This window comes from Pleurodeles waltl, chromosome 3_1 (assembly GCF_031143425.1).
Source record: "Pleurodeles waltl isolate 20211129_DDA chromosome 3_1, aPleWal1.hap1.20221129, whole genome shotgun sequence".
Lineage (NCBI taxonomy): Eukaryota > Metazoa > Chordata > Amphibia > Caudata > Salamandridae > Pleurodeles > Pleurodeles waltl.
Window position 1 is genome coordinate 315,054,930 of NC_090440.1, and position 20,248 is coordinate 315,075,177.

General features: G+C 47.4%; 1 protein-coding gene across 2 annotated transcripts in view; it reads left to right on the forward strand.

Annotated features, from left to right (window-relative positions):
* Nucleotides 1-20,248, forward strand: part of GNB5 (G protein subunit beta 5) — a 493,189-nt gene that overhangs the window by 325,280 nt on the left and 147,661 nt on the right. For both annotated transcript variants that reach the window (XM_069222460.1, XM_069222461.1), the window contains exon 8: nt 11,957-12,100. In XM_069222460.1, coding sequence (XP_069078561.1) covers nt 11,957-12,100 — 144 coding nt within the window. The remainder of the gene's footprint in view (nt 1-11,956; nt 12,101-20,248) is intronic.

Here is a 20,248-nt window from a genome sequence, read left to right on the forward strand (position 1 = left end):
TACAATGGTACTGGTGGACCAACTGTAATGGGTAAGGATATGGCGGCTGGTGCTGGCTTATTTCCCACAACGCGTGGAACACTGGCTCCCACATTTTGATTCATTATTCGTGCCATAGCTAACTGCCGTCCTGTGACCGAAGTGTAACTCGGAACCATCTGTTGCTGCGGCTGGGGCAGTAAAAGTGGAGTTGGCTCAATCTGCACTAACTTTGGTCTCATATATGCCTGATTAGGCAGCACCATCAAGCTCGTAGTTGTTTCTAATATTGGGACATCAGGGTAGAGCCTCTGAACTGGTGGTGGCTGCAACTGCGTCTGCATCTCTGGAGCAGTAGACACACTGACACTATTCTGTACTGGAGCTGTTGTCGCAACTGTATTTCCCTGTGCTCTGTTTTGAGTTTATAGGACCAGCACTAGTACTTGGTCTATTGTCATCCATGGCATATGGGGGTGGATGATCATGTAACAACTGATTGAGGAACTCATCATCATCTGAGTCATCTGTATCTGCCCAAGACCTTTTAGTCTCCTTTTCCTTGCAAGAACCCTTATCCTTGCGTGTCGGCTTCCTGAGTTATTGCCGGAAACATCCTGACTCCGTCTATTATCTCCCTTCTCCACATTCTGTGTTCACTATCCCATCTAGCCTCCGCTAATGTCTTTTCTGCTTTCCTCATTCTCCTCTCAAATTTTTGTTGCCGTTGTCATATGGCAATCAGTTCCCAAATTGCTAAGGCCTCAAACTGAGCTGGTCTCGGAGACGGCTTTTGCTCATTTAACGCTTTCCGCAAATTCTCTAAGATCATTATATTAAATGACTCGTTCTCTGGAAACGCTAAACTCCCATCCTTTTCTGTTAATTTGCACCATTGCTTTAGCCAAAGACATGGCGCGACTCCCCTCTCCTCCATTACGGCAGAAGCCGGAGTATCCTCTGGCAGTGTGGGCTCCCCCACACTCGCTGTAATGTACACATCTCCCCTCAAAGCGCTCCTTAAAGCCTTGAAGAACTTCATTTTTACATCTTTTATTTTGTTTACAATGGACTCAGGAAGTGACTTTAATTCCCAGAACATTCTTCGCCTACCTTCTCAACCAATTGACTCTCACGGATGGCTGCCAATCCGTGCGCGACCCTTCTCACTAACTGGCCTATCCCAGCACAGCTCCAATGATGTCACACTCACACGCACTGCGGCTGACAAAGTCTTGCGGCTTGTCTCCCTCACTCTCGACCCGCACAAAACTAATGCATATTGCTAGCACCAAAAACTCAAATTTGCCGGTCCAGTACAGGAAGGGCAACACAATTGCTTCAGGACTTTACAGAGATTTCACTTTAAGCCTTGCCTGCTACTCTCTCCTTCTCAGATCCCGCACTCGCAAGCAAAATTTGACCCTCAAATTCTACTCTCGACTTGTCAATGGTTCGTCCTAGTGCACTTTGGAACTCCCCAAATCTCCATCGAAGTTTTCATTCACTCACTATGACTCAAACTCGACTCGTCAACCACGCCCGATTGACCTATTAAACCGCGCAAATTACAACATAAACCATCAATATACTGCGGAGTCTTAGAACACGCAGGGTCCGTACATTACCAACAACCACTTGGACAATTTTTTTGCACAAAGCGCCACACTCACATGAAGTTTGCCGACTTCCCTACTCTCATACTGCGGAGTACGCACACTCCTGTTAAAACATTACCTGGCCTACAAATCCTCACAAACCTCACAGTTCACCTGCGGTATGCATAAGCTGTGCAAGCGCAAACCCTACGCCACTCACTCTATCATTAGAACGCCGAGAACATACCCAACTCACTTCGGCAGGCTCCGGGGTCCCGAGAAAGTCATTTGGGACTTAGGGGAACATCATCTCTCCACTTTGCATTATCGCAAAAACAACTCTAAAACAATGGTCCCTCGTCTTAGGGCCCCAAAAGGCTGAAACCGTCCTGTGCTACCAGAACTGATAACGCATCCCAACCTAGCTAATTTATTTACACGGGACTCATTTTAGGCCAATGAACCTTTTGACCCTGATTGGGGACTCCTTAAGATGAGATAGCTATTTGGCATTTCAATCAATAGATTCATCACTTCCTCAGTATTCACAATAACTAATCGATTTGCCTTACCAATACCCTCCAATAAGACTGAAACACTATGACCTTTCAGCCAATAAATGATCACGCAAAGCTAATAAAGGTTAAGATATTTATTCCCTATTAGTTACAATTCTAAGGTCATGTTTATTAGTCTCAATATCAATAAGCACATCAAAAGCATTATAAAATGGCAACTTGAATAAGACTTTATCAAAGCAAAAATCAGGAACATCAGAACAAAGCACAATGTCAACATGAATCAACTTTAGCAGAGTATCATTAGTACCGTATTCAAAAAAGGAAAGATTCAGTCATTTGTCTATTTGCACCCAATATTAGTGAATTCCTTAACTAACCTCTAATTAGCATCAGCATGTTGGGCTTCATGCAAAACAATTAGCAACACAATTTTAGAAAACATCTAACTATGGTACCTAGAAAGAAAAGGCAAACAGACAATTACAATTTATCATCAGATAGTTACCCCTCCAAATGGGTTGGCAGACAGAATCAGTCTTCATCCTCAGGACAGCAGTCGATTCGCCATCAGCCAGGATAGAACAGCAAATCTGGGCAAGTTAAGGAAAAACTCTTCCCTCATAAGGAGGAGAAGTGCGTTATAGGGCAAGGAAAGGATGAGGATGGTTTAGGGTATCAGAACAACAAAATCTTAAGGCAGAATATCAGGGTAACAGCAAGGGTGTCCCTATAATGGCTGATTTCTCCTCATGCCACATTGTTATTTTGAATCTTTTCGGACAAGTTTCTAATTTCCAATTGGGCAATATCTGGTGCATCGTTATCTCTGTTCAATAATCCGTTGATCACCTTATTAGAATTTTCACCTAAGACAGATCTCATGCAGTTTATTGGTTCCTGTGATTGACGTCTTCAGCGGGTAGAATGTTAGGTAAGAAAAGTTACACTCATCGCTCCAGTCAGTAGTTCCATTGTCTTTACCAGTTTAGGCGACCTTGTACCTGTTGCGAATTACACTGTTGCATTCAGCAAGAATGTCTCCTTGAGCAAGTCGGGTTCCACAAGAAAGAATTTACTACGGTTACACACACACATCTCTAGCTTCTGGAAAAGTAAAGTTTCACGTCCTTCATGAAGACAGCACATTGCGCGTTAGAAAAACACAGTTAATATGAGACAAGGCCGCTAGGCCCAGACCCTTGCTAACTAAGGCCTAGTGATTAATTTAGCAAACCTTAATACAAAATTCATAGTGCTAAAACAGAATCATACATGAGTACATTATTATTAATTAATTATTAGTCAGTTTCATTAATCATCGTATACATTGGTGGCCACTCCCCGTGAGCACATTTCAAATGCGTGCATTACACTAAAACATTTTCTATGCAGCTTCATTATACATTATTTGCAAGCTTTCCATGTTAATAATGATTACAAAAATTACACTCCAACAGGGGCGACCTGGTACATGGTGGAGTGGCGGATTAGGATGGGAGATATGGGTACTGCAATTTGATGGCCCCACATGGACATCTTGAACAACAGGACTGGAGTCACTATGGACTTCATTCAGGCACTGTTCAGCGGTTTTACCAGACAGGGATTTGCCTCTATATGTTGTTTTTATAAATGAATAATACAATAAATAGAAATATTAAAAATTAATGATCAGGCCTGGTCTGCTTTTTAGTATTTATTTCTTAAATTAATTGTATATCAGGTGTGTAGGGCAATAAAAAGTGCCGGGTCCAGAGCAAAGATGCCCAGCACCGGGCCCCTCGACTCTCGGTTTGAACATGAATAAAATATTATAGGAAGTTATAATCCCCCCACCCTTAAAATATCACTAGCAGGCTTTCTCTTAGGTCTTCCATTGCCCCTCCTGCTGCACCTCCGCTGTAGTTTTCACTTTCACCTTTGTGCCCTTCACCCCACAAATGTGCCCTAGCGTACATTACTGTTTCCAGGGCCGGCGTCAGCGCGCAGTGGCTCACGGAGCGGTAATAATTTTTGCCATTCCTCCCCACCCATGACCTTTTCCTCGGATCCCCTCACTGCCACTGGGCAAAGTGTCCTTCACCTCTTAATAGCCCTCTCTCACATACATTTAATTTGTTTTAAGGCACAGGTAAATGCTTTACTAATAAGAATGTATGTCTACCCAAACGAACCCGTTTTAGCAACATTATGAATAGATAATAAAAGACAGCGGCAAAAAACATAACGTCCTAACCTATTTTATGCAGTTTGCATACAGCTCTGTGATTACAGTTTGTTCCAGTCTCTGTTCTGTGTCAGGGTTGTATCTTAACAAAACGATCTCTGTGACAAAAGCAGTAATCTACTCAACTATCCACATAAATTACAGATCTTTGATCTGCAACGTACGCGTTCTTTGCAGCAGGTATTTTAACCTTCCATGATACTTTATGCCGAGTCAAAACTGTCACTAGACAAAATTCCAATCTCTCTCTAGCAGCAACAATAATAAAAAGAGTTATCTTGACATTTTTATTGCTGTCTGAAAGCTGAAAAACTAGAAGTAAAAGAACTGTACAACAGGCTTTTTTTTAATCATAAGTTAATGCTAAACGCAGTGGCCCTCCTGAAGTCAGCCCCCCTTCCCCAGGTCAGCGCCCAGTGCGGCTGTACCAGTCGCACTGCCCTAAGCTGCCCTGATTTTTTCTTATACTATTATTTGCTTGTCGTATTCTATTTGTTTTGCCATATTCCCTCGTTACAGCTGAAGTCTCTACAGTTATTTGTTGTACAAGGAGATCCCGAGCTTCGCCACTAGATGGCAGACAGTGATCTCAGATGGCAAAACTCCTTTTAGAAATTTCACTGTGAGGTCAACTACGACAGTGGTTCCCAGCCTTTTGACTTCTGTGGACCCCGACTTTTTCATTACTAGAACAAGGGAACCCTTACTGAATCATTTTTGGAATCCGGGTACCCCCACTGACTCATTACTGGAAACTGGGGACCCAGGTCTAAGCATTGCCAATGATTTGAAATGCAAAACGATACACAAAAATACAGTAACTAGCATTACAAAAACACATACACACATGATAACACATTTTATTTAATTTGCAAATAATAAAAATAAAAAATAAACATTGTAATTTTAATAGGAAGGTTGGAACTTTTCTAATTTCAATTGAAGCCACACATCATCCATACTATGTTCTGTTCGATGCAACTGCACTTCTACCATTAATCAATGAGTATAACAATTACATTTTTAACCACCAATTTCAAATTCCTTGACATTTACTGTATGTTTTAAAATGTTCATTTGTACATTTAGCCACTTTATTTATATGTGTGTTATTAATCTGTTAATATTAGTTAATTTTCTAATTAGTTACAAAGCCTCTCAGGAGGCTTACCGGACCCCTGGGGGTCGCCGGTCCACAAGTTGGGAACCACTGAACTATGAGATTGTCAGAGGGGCAGTACAAAAGGATCACTTTCTATCATCTCCAAGATTGAATTCTCTTCTGTGAAGGTGCTCTACAACCCCCACCAAAAATACCAATTGACTTTTGCGCCACATGCTAATTTGTGTTAAGTATTGTAAATAGGGCAATCATATGCATGTGCGTGGTCACTGAACGGAGCCGTGCACGACTTTCTGAAGAAAGTGTGTTCTGTTCAGTGCTGAGTGTGACGTGGTAAGCTGAGCGAGTAAGTGGATGAGCAAAGCACGGAACCATAAGCCATGATTGTAAAGTAGTAGGCCCTACGCCAACATACTAAGTAAAATAATCACACAGAGGTTAGCAGACCTATCAACTTCAGAACAAAATCATGTGAGGCCGGGCATGGCCTTGGAGGGGTTGGGACTTTATGCAGAGACGTTCCTGAAAGGAACTTCTGCCCCTTTCTCCTGCCCCATCGACCTCCTCCTTCCACCCAAAAAAAACGTGAACAGAAGGTTGTTGAAGCTATGGGTGATGTCCTCAGGTGTTTTTACACCCCTTAATGGACACGCCTGCTTGCAGCCTCAAAAGATGAGCTGGAAATCCACTCTTTGTGCAGGTTTCCAACTCGCCTTGCCTGCCACTTTGTGATTTCGGCTCCTCACTGGGTGACCAGGGAGCTGAAAATCGTGTGGCACAACAGTTGCATTTTGTGAGCTGGCAGCTGTGCACTAGTGTGGTAGTTAAATAACTAGCCCATGGAATGTGTGACCTGCCTCTTTTTTAGCAGGGCCACTGACTGGTGATGCCTGTGTTGGACGGGTGTGGGGTGGGTGTTTGCACTGCCCCTAGGGAGGGGCTTCTGCATGATGTGTCCAGCAGGACACTACATCACTCCCAAAATCCAAAAGAAAGGGCAACATGTCCAACCCGTGTAAAGAGAAACAAAACAAACTGGATATCACATAGTCCATCAGTTCCTAGAGTCACTCAGCAGGACAGCAGTGGACGCATGGACAGGTAACGCTGACTTCAACAGGACATCTGTGCTCGCATTTATACTTTTAACCTGTATGAGACAGGACACAAACACTAGATCAGGGGTGTCCTAAACCGTCTGGCTTCAGGCTGGCTGGAGTCATGTCCATTGTGTGGAGTTCATCTACTCTGCTGATGCGCCAGAAGGTTTGTTGTTGGTATCAACACTTGAAAAAAACAGGGTGCATCAGGAGCATTGGCAGACTCCATTGCGAAGATTGCATTGGTGTTGTTGCTGGAGTCCTTGAAAACAGTCTTTGTGTGCTGCAATCTGTTGAAGACTCCATTCTTAGGCCCTACTAGCTCCTGACATCCATCCATGGGGCAGTGTCAAGTACATTTCTCATGCTTGCTGAGGTGCCGCTGGACTAGGTGTGGTCTGGACTAGGGCTGCATGTGTGCCATGTCTGGGCTGCTGCAGGACCTCAAAGAGCCACTGCTTAGTCGCTCGTGCAACCACAGGGGTATATGAGTCCTAGTCAAAACACACTCTTGCCACCGGGATCAGGATGCAGGCAGGGTGAGCAGATGGTTGCTGGTTGACTGATTCTTCCAAAGTTAACTGGTGCTTCGTGCCTGTTGGTATAGCAGCTGTGTTGGACTCCAATGTGGTTGTTCGATGCTCCATGAGTGGTAGTGATGATGCACAAGACAGGGGCTGGCATGATGGCTCTGCTGTCATTATCCATGCATGGCACAGTGTGCTTTGAGGTTGTGGGACAATGTGGTGCATGTCTGGCTTTGTGTGTTTCTGTTCACCTTCTGCTCCCACCTCACTTTCCTTGGGCTTCCCGCTGCCTGGGATTCTGTCTTCCTGGCAGGCATGGACAGTTGCAATGGTGGCTCGTTGGCATCTAAATTCAGTCTCTGTAACGGGTGGTACTGGGTAGGTTGCAGCTCATGTTCTGGGTGTCCTCTTGTCAGACCTTCACTCCGTCACGGTAAGGTCAGGGTCAGAATGCTCCCTCCTTTTTACTATTCAGCTCATTTACTCCTCACCTCATTGGGGGAACAGGCTCTTCTCTGTTTCTTTTCTGGAGGGGCCACAATGTGATAGTGGCCTCTTCTTCTGGGTCGTGATACTGTACTTGGGTGTCTCTGGGGTGGACCGCTGCTATTGGCTTTTGGCTGGGGTGGTTTTGTAGGCTTTGTCACCCTGATTCACTGGGGCTGTCTTCCTTTGACTGTGTTGGCAGGTGGTGGCTTGACGCAGTGCCACTGTTTTGTATTAGGAGGAGCATTTTAAGTTGCAGCTGTTTGCTTTGATGAAGTGTGTAATACAGTCAGTTTGTGGGTTTTAGGCTGTTGGCCATCTAACTTTCTCTGGGCATGACCTGCCCTGATCTGTGTGGTGTGTGTGCCCCCTGTGTTGGGAATTTGCCTCTGGTATGTCTGTGAGGTTATCAGGTAGCCAACAGGGAGAACACAGTGTCCTCTGCACACATTCCTGCTTGTGTGTCCCACCCCCACTGGCCCCCTCTGTGTGGTTGAGTTGGGTGGGGAAATGCAGCTCTGTGCCTCTCCTCTTTTGGAGACACGATCATTTAGGAAACTGGTGGGAACCTGGGACACAACCAGCAGCTCTCTCTCCCGCAGCATCCTCTGTTTTTTCTGGGGATGGTTCCTTGTCACTCAGTTTGTTATTGAGAGCACTCTCTAGTGTCCTTGATGGCTCATTGTGCTTCCTCTTCTGATAGGGATCTCTGTCTTCCCGCTGTGTCTGGCAATGCACTAGTACTGCATGCATGCATGCAGGGTCACTCCTGCTGCTGTGCTGTTTATCAGTGTAAAGCTCCTTACACTACATGTGGTCCTTCCCCCTTTTGCAGAGAGTATTGTACCTATTCTCTATCCCCCTCCTCTGCAAAAACAAACAGCTACCAGGTGGCATGCAGTAGAAGCAGGTGACCACCAGAGGCTTTGCTCTCCTTGCTCACGTATGCAGGGCTTACCTCCCGTCTGGCTTGGGCCTACCAGGGGCCAGCTGTGGATACCGCAGATCTCAATGGGAGGGGCGGGCAAGGGAGCATGGGGGGATAATTCTTTTTTTTTTAAATGTACCAGTTCCCGTTGACGCCGCCTTGCTCCTCTGCTCTTCTTCTGGTGTCCCAGCATTCACTGAGACACCAGCACATGCTCCCCAGCAATCCTGTCAGTGCTCTCATGCTAAACCTAGCATGAGAGCAGCACCAGGATTGGTCTGAGCGACTTGTTCTGCCACTCAGACAGTGCACTGGAGCCTGTGCAGTTTCTCCAACCCGGATGTGTAGCACAGGTGGGTTGGAGAAACCTAAATGCGCATGTATGTTTGGTCGGCCAAACACACATGTGCACTTAGATGTGCACAGACTCCACTACACCCTCCCGTGGCTCAGCTTTGCCCCTCCCTTCCAATACACCTGGCTGAGCCAGGAGCTGAAAAATAAAACAAGAATGATATATAATTTTATTTTTCAGCTTCTGGCTAAGCCGGGGGGCTACGCTCCTTCACCATAGCAAAGGAGCCGCCCCTGCTAGGGGATTTCTCCCATTTCAGGGGGGCAAGATAGGAGGATGTTTTCTACTCTGGTATGACAGTGCTGACGCCCGGCTCCTACTACTTCCTTTGCACTTGTGGAGGCCCTTCCTGCCATGCAATTGCAGGGTCTGTCAAGTTGCTGCTGGCAACAGCACTGTTTGTCTGTTGACTCCTCCACCCAGTCCTCTGACCTCATTGTCACTCCAGTGCTAGTGAGTGTAGTCATGGCTGGGGATCTTCAATGGTGGTTCACAGGACTCCCCTCTGCTTGTGGGGATGTCAAGCAGACTCCTAGGGTCTCCACTATGCTTGGTATCCTGCTCCTAACTGGTCCTCTGTTCCGTCTGGCTACTGTGCTGGTCTGCTGCTTCTTCATGTTTTAAAATGTTATTTTGCCCATTAAAGTAAAGAGTGCCCTCTAATGAACAGCTTCTGCCTTTGTGTAGCACTAAACTTAATCAGCTAGGTTGGCCCAGAGTCGTTTCACTGTGTGTAGTTGGTTGACCTTTGCTGGCAGTCTTTGCTTCTCTGGGCTGGGTGCACTCCTCCTAGCCTCGAACACTGATGCCACTCATGTCCTGGGCTGTCACATCCGGCGGGCTGATCCTGCTGTTGCTAATTCCGCAATCTTAGTGGTTTCACTTGCCTTCCTTTTGCGGGCAGTGGGTTGGCATGGCATTAGGATGTAACGGATCTCTTCCTACCAGCGGAGTCAGCAGATGGTCACCAGGGGGCATGCGATGTTCTCTCTGCTGCTGTCACAGCTTCACCCCCTCATAGTTCTTGTCCCGGTGATGAGGCGGGGGCTGCTTCTGTGTCTACTTGTGTAGTCTTTTGTGTGTTACTGGCAATGTGGGCCAAACGTCCATGTGGTGTCCGCTCTTGCACACTCTGGAGTGTCTGCACTCGGGCCACCAAGGGTCCTTCCTCTCCTGGCCATCTGTAGGATGTGCACCCAGCATACTCTTGGCAGTGACAGTACTGCTGCACCTCCTTCATGGTGGGACCACACAGCATGTGGCTATATCCTGGTCTTGCAGGACCTGGTCACGTTCTTTGCTGAATCTTGATTGGTAGCATTCCTCTCTCTCCCCACCAGGATGAAATTGGGGAGTCCAAATATAGGGAGGGCTGTAGCTTAAGTCAGGGATGACCATGGCCTAAATGACACATGGGGGTTACCTACCACTTTGCCATTGTAAAGTAGTGGGCCTAGGCCCACATAGTAAGTAAAATAGTGACACAGTTAGTGGGTGCGTAACTGTTCAAGGGCACTCTTTTACTATCAGGGCCACTGATCGGTGACACCTGTGTTGGAAGGATGTGGGGTGGGTGTTTGCACTGCCCCTCGGGAGAAGCTGCTGCATGGCATGTCCAGCAGGACACTACAATGATTTATCTAGGCATTTGTATGTGTGGTCAGTGCTGGAATTGAAAATATGTACCCCATGGGTGGGCAAGGTGTGGCTGAGAAAAGGGAGTGGAGTTAGGAATGGCGAATCTTGAAAAGCTGAGTCCGGCAGTGGACATACATTAATATTAAAAAAATGTACTGCATAGAAATTGGCAACAAGGACAAATGTTACAGTAAATCTGTTCTAGATGACCTAATTGGGAATACACCTGCTGCAGATATCATTGTGGGCCCACTAATTTTGAAGGGACTATAATAGCCGTAAAATAACTCCAGGGATTAACACAGCTCTCGAATAATTCTGTGTTTTGTATCATAGAATAGCACAGAAGTTTAATGTGCCTGCATATAGTGTAACATACAGATCACAGTTTGGCCTTCTATTTAGAGAGGTAAGTAGGCTACTGCTTTTGAGGCTGCGTTAATTGTGTTATTTCTAATTCAGCAATTGCAAGCCTTCTATTATAGTAAAGTGATCTTTATATCGGCATTAAGGAACTACCTCCAAACTGTAATTCATAGGTTTAGATTCGTATTGTTTTTTTTCGCAATCTGTTGTTATTCTAAGGTTGGAAAGAAGATTTCCTTGGGCCGTAATAAGTCTGGTTATTACAGGCAACCACAATTGCTGGGTTATGTTTTACATATAAAACATAACCCAGCATATTTGTTAAACGGCAGTTTTAGGAATGTTGTCTCGGTTGGAGGCAAAGAGGCCCCCATTTATCGACTTGAAGTGGTCCCTTCTTTATTTTCCCCAGGTCCTACCCCGGGAACCTGACCTCCAACCCCTTTACATTTTAGCTGATGTTCCATGATTGATCCCTGCTAAATTCAACATGAAGAGAAGGGAGATTTTATGGATTCAGATTTAAATTTGTACCTATTTAACACCATAGCGACACAATCCTAAAACATTGATGCCACGGGCATTGCAGAATCTAAAACCATGGATAGAGTCCTTTTTACAAAACTAACTGCATCAATATTCACCTAATAATTTAAAACAATAGAACAAACGATTGGACAAAGATTTGGCCATAATCTATTCTATTTCATTTCACAATATTCCATGGCCTATTTACATAATGAAAGTATTTTAGCTGACTTGAGATCAGCAGCCCGCTGGGCTCGTTCAAATAGTAGAACACAGCAGCATTGCGCCTTTTTTATGACTTCAGCATTAAACATCAGTTTCAAAAACAGTAAGTAACGTTTGTGTATTTTAAATTATTCTCGGTGCATTTCTTTGATTTCACATATAGGTTAGGAAAACATTTCAAGAAGAAAGGATGGTATTTAATGGTTGAGTGTGTCAAACTTCAATAATGGTAATCATTTCATGCAAATATATACATGCCTAGTCACTGAATAAAATGTTTTATTAAAGATGTGTTTTTGTGCCTTCATGGAACCGATCACAGCACGCCTCTCTTGTTCATTCTTGGTTTTCCCAGATCCTGACGGCCAGCGGTGATGGGACATGTGCTCTCTGGGATGTAGAAAGCGGGCAGCTTCTTCAAAGTTTTCATGGCCACGGAGCAGACGTTTTATGCCTCGACTTGGCTCCATCTGAAACAGGAAACACCTTTGTGTCGGGGGTAAGCCAAGCTGCTGGTCTAGCATGAAGCGTAGCATTGTGTTTAACTGAATTTCCCCGCTTTTGCTTTAGCAATCCAGTTTCATCGAAGTTGTGGACGTGCAACGGCTATTATCCACATCATTATAACGGATTTGACAAAAAATTGTTTTTCCCCCCGTAAATGGGTACCACATTACAACCTCCAGTTACCCGTCTTGCCTCTGCTGGTGTTCTGACCCCCTGTAACTTTACTTTTCAGAGGTTCGCTTCATTCATTGGTGATGGATCATGTGAAAAACACAAAACAGAATAGTGTTTTAGCCGCAGAAGATAAGGTTAACACAAGTACAAATTAAGTTTGTTCCTATTTTAGCTCTAGAGTCTACCAGAGTGAGGCGCGCTTTGCACTAGCTCCGGTTTTAGATGTGGCATGTACCACAAGGTTTGGCGTGTTGGTGAGGCCCAGTGCTAGATTTAAAGACACAGGCTAATAATGTGAGCTAATAAGCCTTGGGGAAGAGGGAACAGCATCACTGTACCTTTATTGTGTGTAAAAGGCTGCTTTATTGGAAACAGGTGCACTTACAATATCAATACCTTGGCCTCATGCCTCACAAAACTAACAGCCTCACTATACATCCAATTTTACCTAACCAAAACGCTCCCCCCTCCTCAACCCTACCCTACCCTACCCTTCCCCCTCGCTTTCCCTTAACCTTGCAGTCTGTTAATGCACTCTTCCTTTTGTAAACCTTCGACCCTGCTTGCAGGTAGGTTGCGCCCCGCCTTGCCCTCCGCTCTACCTCTTTCTCCTGTCCTCTCTCTCTCTCCAATCCCCGCCGCTGCATCCCCTGCGGCCCCTCCAGCCTCCCCCCTCCTTTCTCTCACCGTTCTTCTCTCACCGTTCTTCTCTCTCCAATCCCCGCCACTGCATCCCCTGCGGCCCCACCCCCCAGCTCTCTCATAGGACAGGCCCTCCCGCCTCACAGCTGCCACTCCCACCCTCCCTGCCTCTTATGGCAAGCCCGTCTGCGCCCGTCCGCGCCTGGACCGCGCCCAGTGCCAGAACCCCTGGCCCTCCCAGACACACCTACTCCCCCCCTCACCCTACACTCCCTCAACCCAGGCCCCCACCCCACATGCACCACATCTAGCCCCACACAAACACACTCATGGCCCCTTCACCTGCTACACCTGCCACTTCTCCTGCTCGTCATCCCTCACACCACACACCAACCATAGCGACCCCACCCTCAACAAACACAACACCCCAACACAAAACTCACCCACCCTGCCCCCACCAACCAACCCCACAGCACACCAGCGCACAACCAGATCACACCCAGCAACAACACCCTCACGCACCACACCAACACCACCCACCACAACCACCTGAACTGCCTGCTACTCAACATCCGGTCCCTTCACAAACATGCCATAGAACTCTGGGACCTCATCACTACACACTCACCTGACATCGCCTTCCTCACGGAAACCTGGACCAACCTCTCCTCAGAACCCGACATAGCCATAGCCACCCCCAAGGGATACAAACTCCAATGCAAAGACCGCCTAAACAAGCCAGGCGGAGGCATCGCCATCCTACACAGAGACACAATCAAAGTCACCACCAGCTCCCAAGACACTATCGGCAACACTGAACACATGCACTTCCTCGTCCACATCAACAACAACTCCACCCTCAGAGGTACACTAGTCTACAGACCACCCGGGCCACACCCCGCCTTCTGCGACACCATCACAGACAGCATCAGCCAGTACGCCCTCACCTCCACAGACTACATCATCCTCGGTGATTTCAACTTTTACTTAGAAAACCCACAAGACCACAACACTACCTCCCTCATAGACAACCTCAACAACCTCGGACTCAAACAACTGGTCACCGCACCCACCCACTCAGCAAGACACACTCTGGACGCAATCTTCACCTCAAGCCAACACATACCCTACACCCACACCACCGAACTCCTCTGGACAGACGACCGCTGCGTCTACTTCTCCTTCACCAAACCCCCCACACACTACCATCAACACACCACACCCTACCGCATGTGGGACAAGATCCCCACAGAACGACTAAACTCCCAACTGGCCCTATACCCCCCCACCAATACCCCAACACAGGAGCACACAACCTCTCCAAATGGATCACTACCTGCGCAGTCGCAGACACACTAGCACCCCTCAGAAGACACATCACCACCCGCAACATCAAGAACGCCCCATGGTTCACCCCTGAACTCCAAGACTCCAAACGCAAATGCCCCCAAGCTGAGAAAATATGGAGACTAGAACCCCCCCAACCAACTTCTCCACACTCAAAACCAACATTTGCACCCATCACCAACTCATACGCACCGCTAAAAGAGTTCACTACAAGACACGCCTTGACAACAACTCCCAAAACAGCAAAGAACTCTTCACCATCATCAACGAACTTGCCAAACCCAAAGCCAGCAACATAGATCCCACACACACACAGCCCGTATGTGACGCCCTTTCCAACCACTTCCTCGACAAAATCCTGGACATCCACAACAGCTTCACATCCCACACACCCACCACACATACCCCTCTCCCACCCAACTCAACCCCCCCCTCAAGACCCGCCACCACACTATCCACATGGACCCCTACCACACACGAAGAAACTGAAAAAACCATGAACTCCATCGACTCCGGTTCCCCCTCTGACCCCTGTCCACACCGCATCTACAACAAAGCTAGCCCTACCATCGCCCCCTTACTCTACAACATAATCAACTCCTCTTTTGACTCCGCCACCTACCCAGACCCCTGAAAGCACGCAGAAATTACCGCTCTCCTAAAAAAAAAAAAAGCCGACCCATAGATCCTCTCCGACTACTGCCCCATCTCCCTCCTCCCGTTCCCCGCCAAGGTTGCAGAGAAATTAGTCAACACTCTCATATCCCACTTCCTCGAAGAAACCAACACCCTTGACCCCTCACAATCTGGGTTCTGCAAGAACCACAGCACAGAAACCGCCCTCATCGCATGCACTGACGACATCAGGACCAAAGTCGACAAAGGCGAGACCGTCGCACTCATCCTCCTAGACCTCTCCGCAGCTTTTGACACCGTCTGCCACCACACACTCCGCACACACCTCCACAACATAGGAATCCGCCACAAAGCCTTAGAATGGCTCTCATCCTTCCTCACCGACCGAACCCAGAAAGTCCGCCTCCCGATCTTCCACTCCAACACTACCAAGCTCACCTGTGGAGTCCCCCAAAGGTCCTCTCTCAGCCCCACACTCTTCAACATCTACATGATCCCCTTAGCCAACATTCTCCGAGTTCACGGAATCACCATCCTCTCATATGCAGATGGCACCCAACTCATCCTCTCCCTCACCCGCAACCCCACCACTGCCAAAACCAACCTACAGCCGCTCTCCTAGATACCGCCAACTGGATGACCACTAACCATCTCAAGCTCAACTCAAACAAAACCGAAGTCATCATCTTCGGCCCCAACAAAACCACATGGGAAGCCTCCTGGTGGCCCACCGCCCTAGGCCCCGCACCCACCCCCGCAACCCACGCACGCAACCTCGGCATCATCCTCAACCCCGCCCTCTCCATGACACAGCAAATCAATGCTCTTACCTCCTCCTGCTTCCACACACTCCGCACCCTAAAAAAATCCTTCAAATGGATTCCCCCAGAGACCAGAAAGACAGTTGCCCATGCACTCATCAGCAGCAGACTGGACTATGGCAACGCCCTCTACGCCGGCACCACACTCAAACTCAAACGCAAACTCCAAAGAATCCAGAACACAGCCGCGCGCCTTGTACTTGGCCTCCCCCGACATGAACGAATCTCACCACACCTCAGATCCCTACACTGGCTCCCCATAGACAAGAGAATCACATTCAAGATCCTCATCCACGCACACAAATCCCTCCACAACAGCGGCCCAACCTACCTCAATGAAAGAGTAAACTTCCACACTCCCACACGCAACCTCTGATCAGCCGACCTCGCCCTAGCCGCAGTCCCCCGCATCCAGCACACCACCACAGGAGGCAGGTCTTTCTCCTACCTCGCCCCCAAAACCTGGAACTCCCTCCCCACCGACCTTCGCAAAACCAAAGACCTACTAGTCTTCAGAAAGAACCTCATGACTTGGCTGTTCGACCAGTGACCCTCCCTGCCTGCCCCCTACCCTCCCCAGCGCCTTGAGACCCTCACGGGTGAGTAGTGCACTCTACAAATTTCTTTGATTGATTGATTGAATGCTTTCTTTGTTGAATCCGTTTTGCCACCTTAATAGTCTCTTGTTGCCACCTACCCATTGAACCTGCAAGTTTCATACCCCTAATGCCAAATTATCCTGTCTGTGTTGTCCTGCTGCTGTTCACCGCCTTCCAATCTGAAAGTTTCTTGGCAGATTTGCTGTCCATCCCTGTTATTGTTGTCATGTGAGCAGTCTCTGTCTCCGCCACCAGAAAAAGGGAGAGCTTCCTTTTTCTGACCCCCCTGCGTCGTTCGCTTCACTTTCCCCGCATGCCCTATTGCTTCTCTTGTATTTTATTTTTTTATTGTTCTCTGAACAATGCTTTCAATACCTCCTTCATTTGGAGCAGGTACAACTCCATGCCCATGAAGGACAGGTGTACTCCGTCGTCCCTAAAAAACTCCCTGTCCTCAAAACAAACATCTCTATGCTCTAAATATGTGAACCCCTTTTCCTCACAAAAACTTTGCATTTCTTGATTAATTTTTCTGCGTGCCCTTTCTATAGCGCCTGTTTACTTCACCCCTCGCCATATCCTCCTAGGACAAAAGCTGTCTGTTAGACCTCACAGCCTTAGGGTGGTCACCCCTTATTTTTTGCCACCTCCCTCCACTTTTTGGACACTGTTTTTGCCGGTTTTAGGACTGTGTGCACTTTACCACTGCTACCCAGTGCTAAAGTGCATATGCTCTCTCCCTTCAAACATGGTAACATTGGTTCACATCCAATTAGCTTATTTAATCTACTTATAAGTCACCAGTTAAGTGCACTACATGTGACAGGGCCTGTAGATTAAATTCTACTAGTGGGCCTGCAGCACTGATTGTGCCACCCACATCAGTAGCCCCTTAACCATGCCTCAGGCCTGCCGTTGCAAGGCCTGTGTGTGCAGTCTCACTGCCACTTTGACTCAGCATTTAAAAGTACTTGCCAAGCCTTAAACTCCCCTTTTTCTCCATATAAGTCACCCCTAAGATATGCCCTAGGTAACCCATAGGGCAGGGTGATGTGTAGACAAAAGGCAGGACATGTAGCTGTGTAGTTTACATGTCCTGGTAGTGTAAAACTCCTAAATTTGTTTTTACATGGCTGTAAGGCCTGCTCCCTTCATAGGCTAGCATTGGGGCTGCCCTCACATATTGCTTGAGTGGTAGCTGCTGATCTGAAAGGAGTAGAAAGGTCAAATTTAGTATGGCCAGAATGGTGACACAAAATCCTGCTGACTGGTGAGGTTGGATTTAATATTACTATTTTAGAAATACAACTTTTAGAAAGTGAGCATTTCTTTGCACTTAAATCCTTCGGTGCCTTACAATCCATGTCTGGCTGGGTTTAGTTGACAGCTCCCTTGTGCATTCACTCAGACACACCCCAAGCACAGGTTACTCAGTCTCACTTGCATACATCTGCATTTTGTATGGGTCTTCCTGGGCTGGGAGGGTGGAGGGCCTGACACTTGCATGTCAAAGGACAGAAGCCTGCCCTCACACAAAGGACTGCCACACCCCCTACTCGGACCTTGGCAGACAGGGTTGAACTGAAAGGGGTCTTTGTGCACTTCTAAGCCACTCTTCGAAGTCTCCTCCACTTCAAAGGCACATTTGGATATGTAAATAGGGCCTCTGCCCCCAGGAACTCAGACACGTACTGGAGAAGAGAACCTGAACCAGAACCTGCATCCTGCCAAGAAGACCTGCCTGGCTGCTCAAAGGACTCACCTGTCTGCTTTCTTTGAACGGCTGCTGCCTTGATGTTGCCCTGCTGCCTTGCTGCTCTCTGGCTGTGGTGAAGAAGTGCTCTACAAAGGCTTGGATAGAGCTTGCCGCCTGTTCTCTGAAGTTTCAGGACCAAAAAGATTTCATCTCTACAAGAAGGACCCCTTGTGAGGCAAAATTCAACGCACAGCCTGCCAGAAATGATGCACAGCCTGCACTGCTGTGAAAATGTCACGCACACCGAACCGGAACGACGCAGCCCGACTTCGCAATGAGAAGATCGACGCAGCGCCAGCGTAGAGACTGGAAATTCGACGCACGGCCTCACCGGATCGACGCACAGCCAAGCCGAAATGATGCAGCCTGGCTTCCAGAGAGGAATCGACGCAGCACCTGCTGTGGTAGAAATATCGACGCAATGCCCACCGGATCAACGTAGCTCCTGTGACTTCGTCCTGCCAGCGGCGGAAATCCACGCATCGTCCCCGAGGCGTCTGAAAACCCCGCAACCCAAAGAGGATCCACAACCGTCCCAGCGTGAAAACTAAACGACGCATAGCCGTGTGTGGCCCGAGAAATCGACGCACACCCCTTTGTTTCCACACAATACCTCCTCTACGGTTCTTTGCAGAGATTTTACATGTGAACAAGGTACTTTGTGCTTGAAAGAGACTTTTGTTTGCTTTTAAAAGACTTAAGACACTTTATATCACTTTTCAGTGATATCTCAACATATACTTATTGCATTTTAATAATTTTGACCTGCATTTATCTGGATAAATATTATATATTTTTCTAAACAATGTGTGGTGTATTGTTTTGGTGCTATATGGTGTTATTGCATGATTTATTGCACAAATACTTTACGCATTGCCTTCTAAGTTAAGCCTGACTGCTCAGTGCCAAGCTACCAGAGGGAGGGGACAGGGTAATTTGGTTTGTGTGTGACTTACCGTGACTAGAGTGAGGGTCCTTGCTTGGACTGGGGGTAACCTGAGTGCCAACCAAAGACCCCATTTCTAACATTGTCCAAATCATGTGACAACCGTGCCACTGCTGCTGAATCTCCTGTAAATCTATTTTCATATTCCTCATTATATCCAGTCCAGTTCTCTGAACTAAGTCGTTTTCCTCCAAATGGATCAGTAACATGTCCATATAAAACCCCCTCCTTTGAGATTTCTGCAAGGTCCTTAATAACTCCTGCCACCTCATCCCCCCTTTACCTTCCCATCGCACATGATACCTTTCCCTGTCCAAGCCTAAATTGTCTCCTTGCTTGCTTCAGGGCCCACTTGACAAATGAATGCCCAATGACCCAGATCCTCAGGAAGCGCACCTCTGGTCCGGGCACGGAACCTGCCGCAGGAGAAAAATATGTTAAACTCAGATTCCTATCACCCCATCAATCCCCTTTCTCACGCATTTCTTTTATACGTCCGATTTCCACCTCCCCAGTTTCATCAACTCATTTTTATTACATCCTCTTGTTCCTGCCTCCGTCGCCATTCCGATCCAAAAAGAATGGGTCCCAAATTGAGAGGCATCCCGCCCCAATACCCTAAAGGCTGCCCTTAAGACTGCTAACAGCTGGTATGCGGAAACGACGAAAAAAAACATTACCCCCCATATCTATGGCCCTTAGTCTCCTGCTGAGCGAAACAGGGCATATCCCAGGGACTGGATAGGCCACAAGCACCACATGCATGCCCCTCCCTTGCTGGTCCATCTTCAATCTCCCTATGAACAGTACCACGCCTTGCGCCCCAAACCACACATCATCCCTCCTTATACCCGCTGTGTATTTCGACCCCAACAATTCCGAAACCCGAAATGCCCCCAAAAACATCCAAAACATTAAGGTCCTAAACAATAGGCATTCATCCTCCTCCGAACCTCCCCCCCCCCAACACCTGCAGAACCTCTTTGAGGAAGCACAGTGACATACACTGCCTCACCCTACCCCTCATCCCTTCTTCCTTGGCCCAACCCTCCAGAATCCTGTGACCCAGCTCCCCCACCGACAGTGCGTAACCTCACAACAATTTTTCCACAAAGGCAATGTCTGCCAACTTCCCTGCTATGGTGATTCTAGACAGACGTCTCTCCACCATATCCATGATAAACTACACCACATCCTCCAATCTGTCCCTGTCATACTC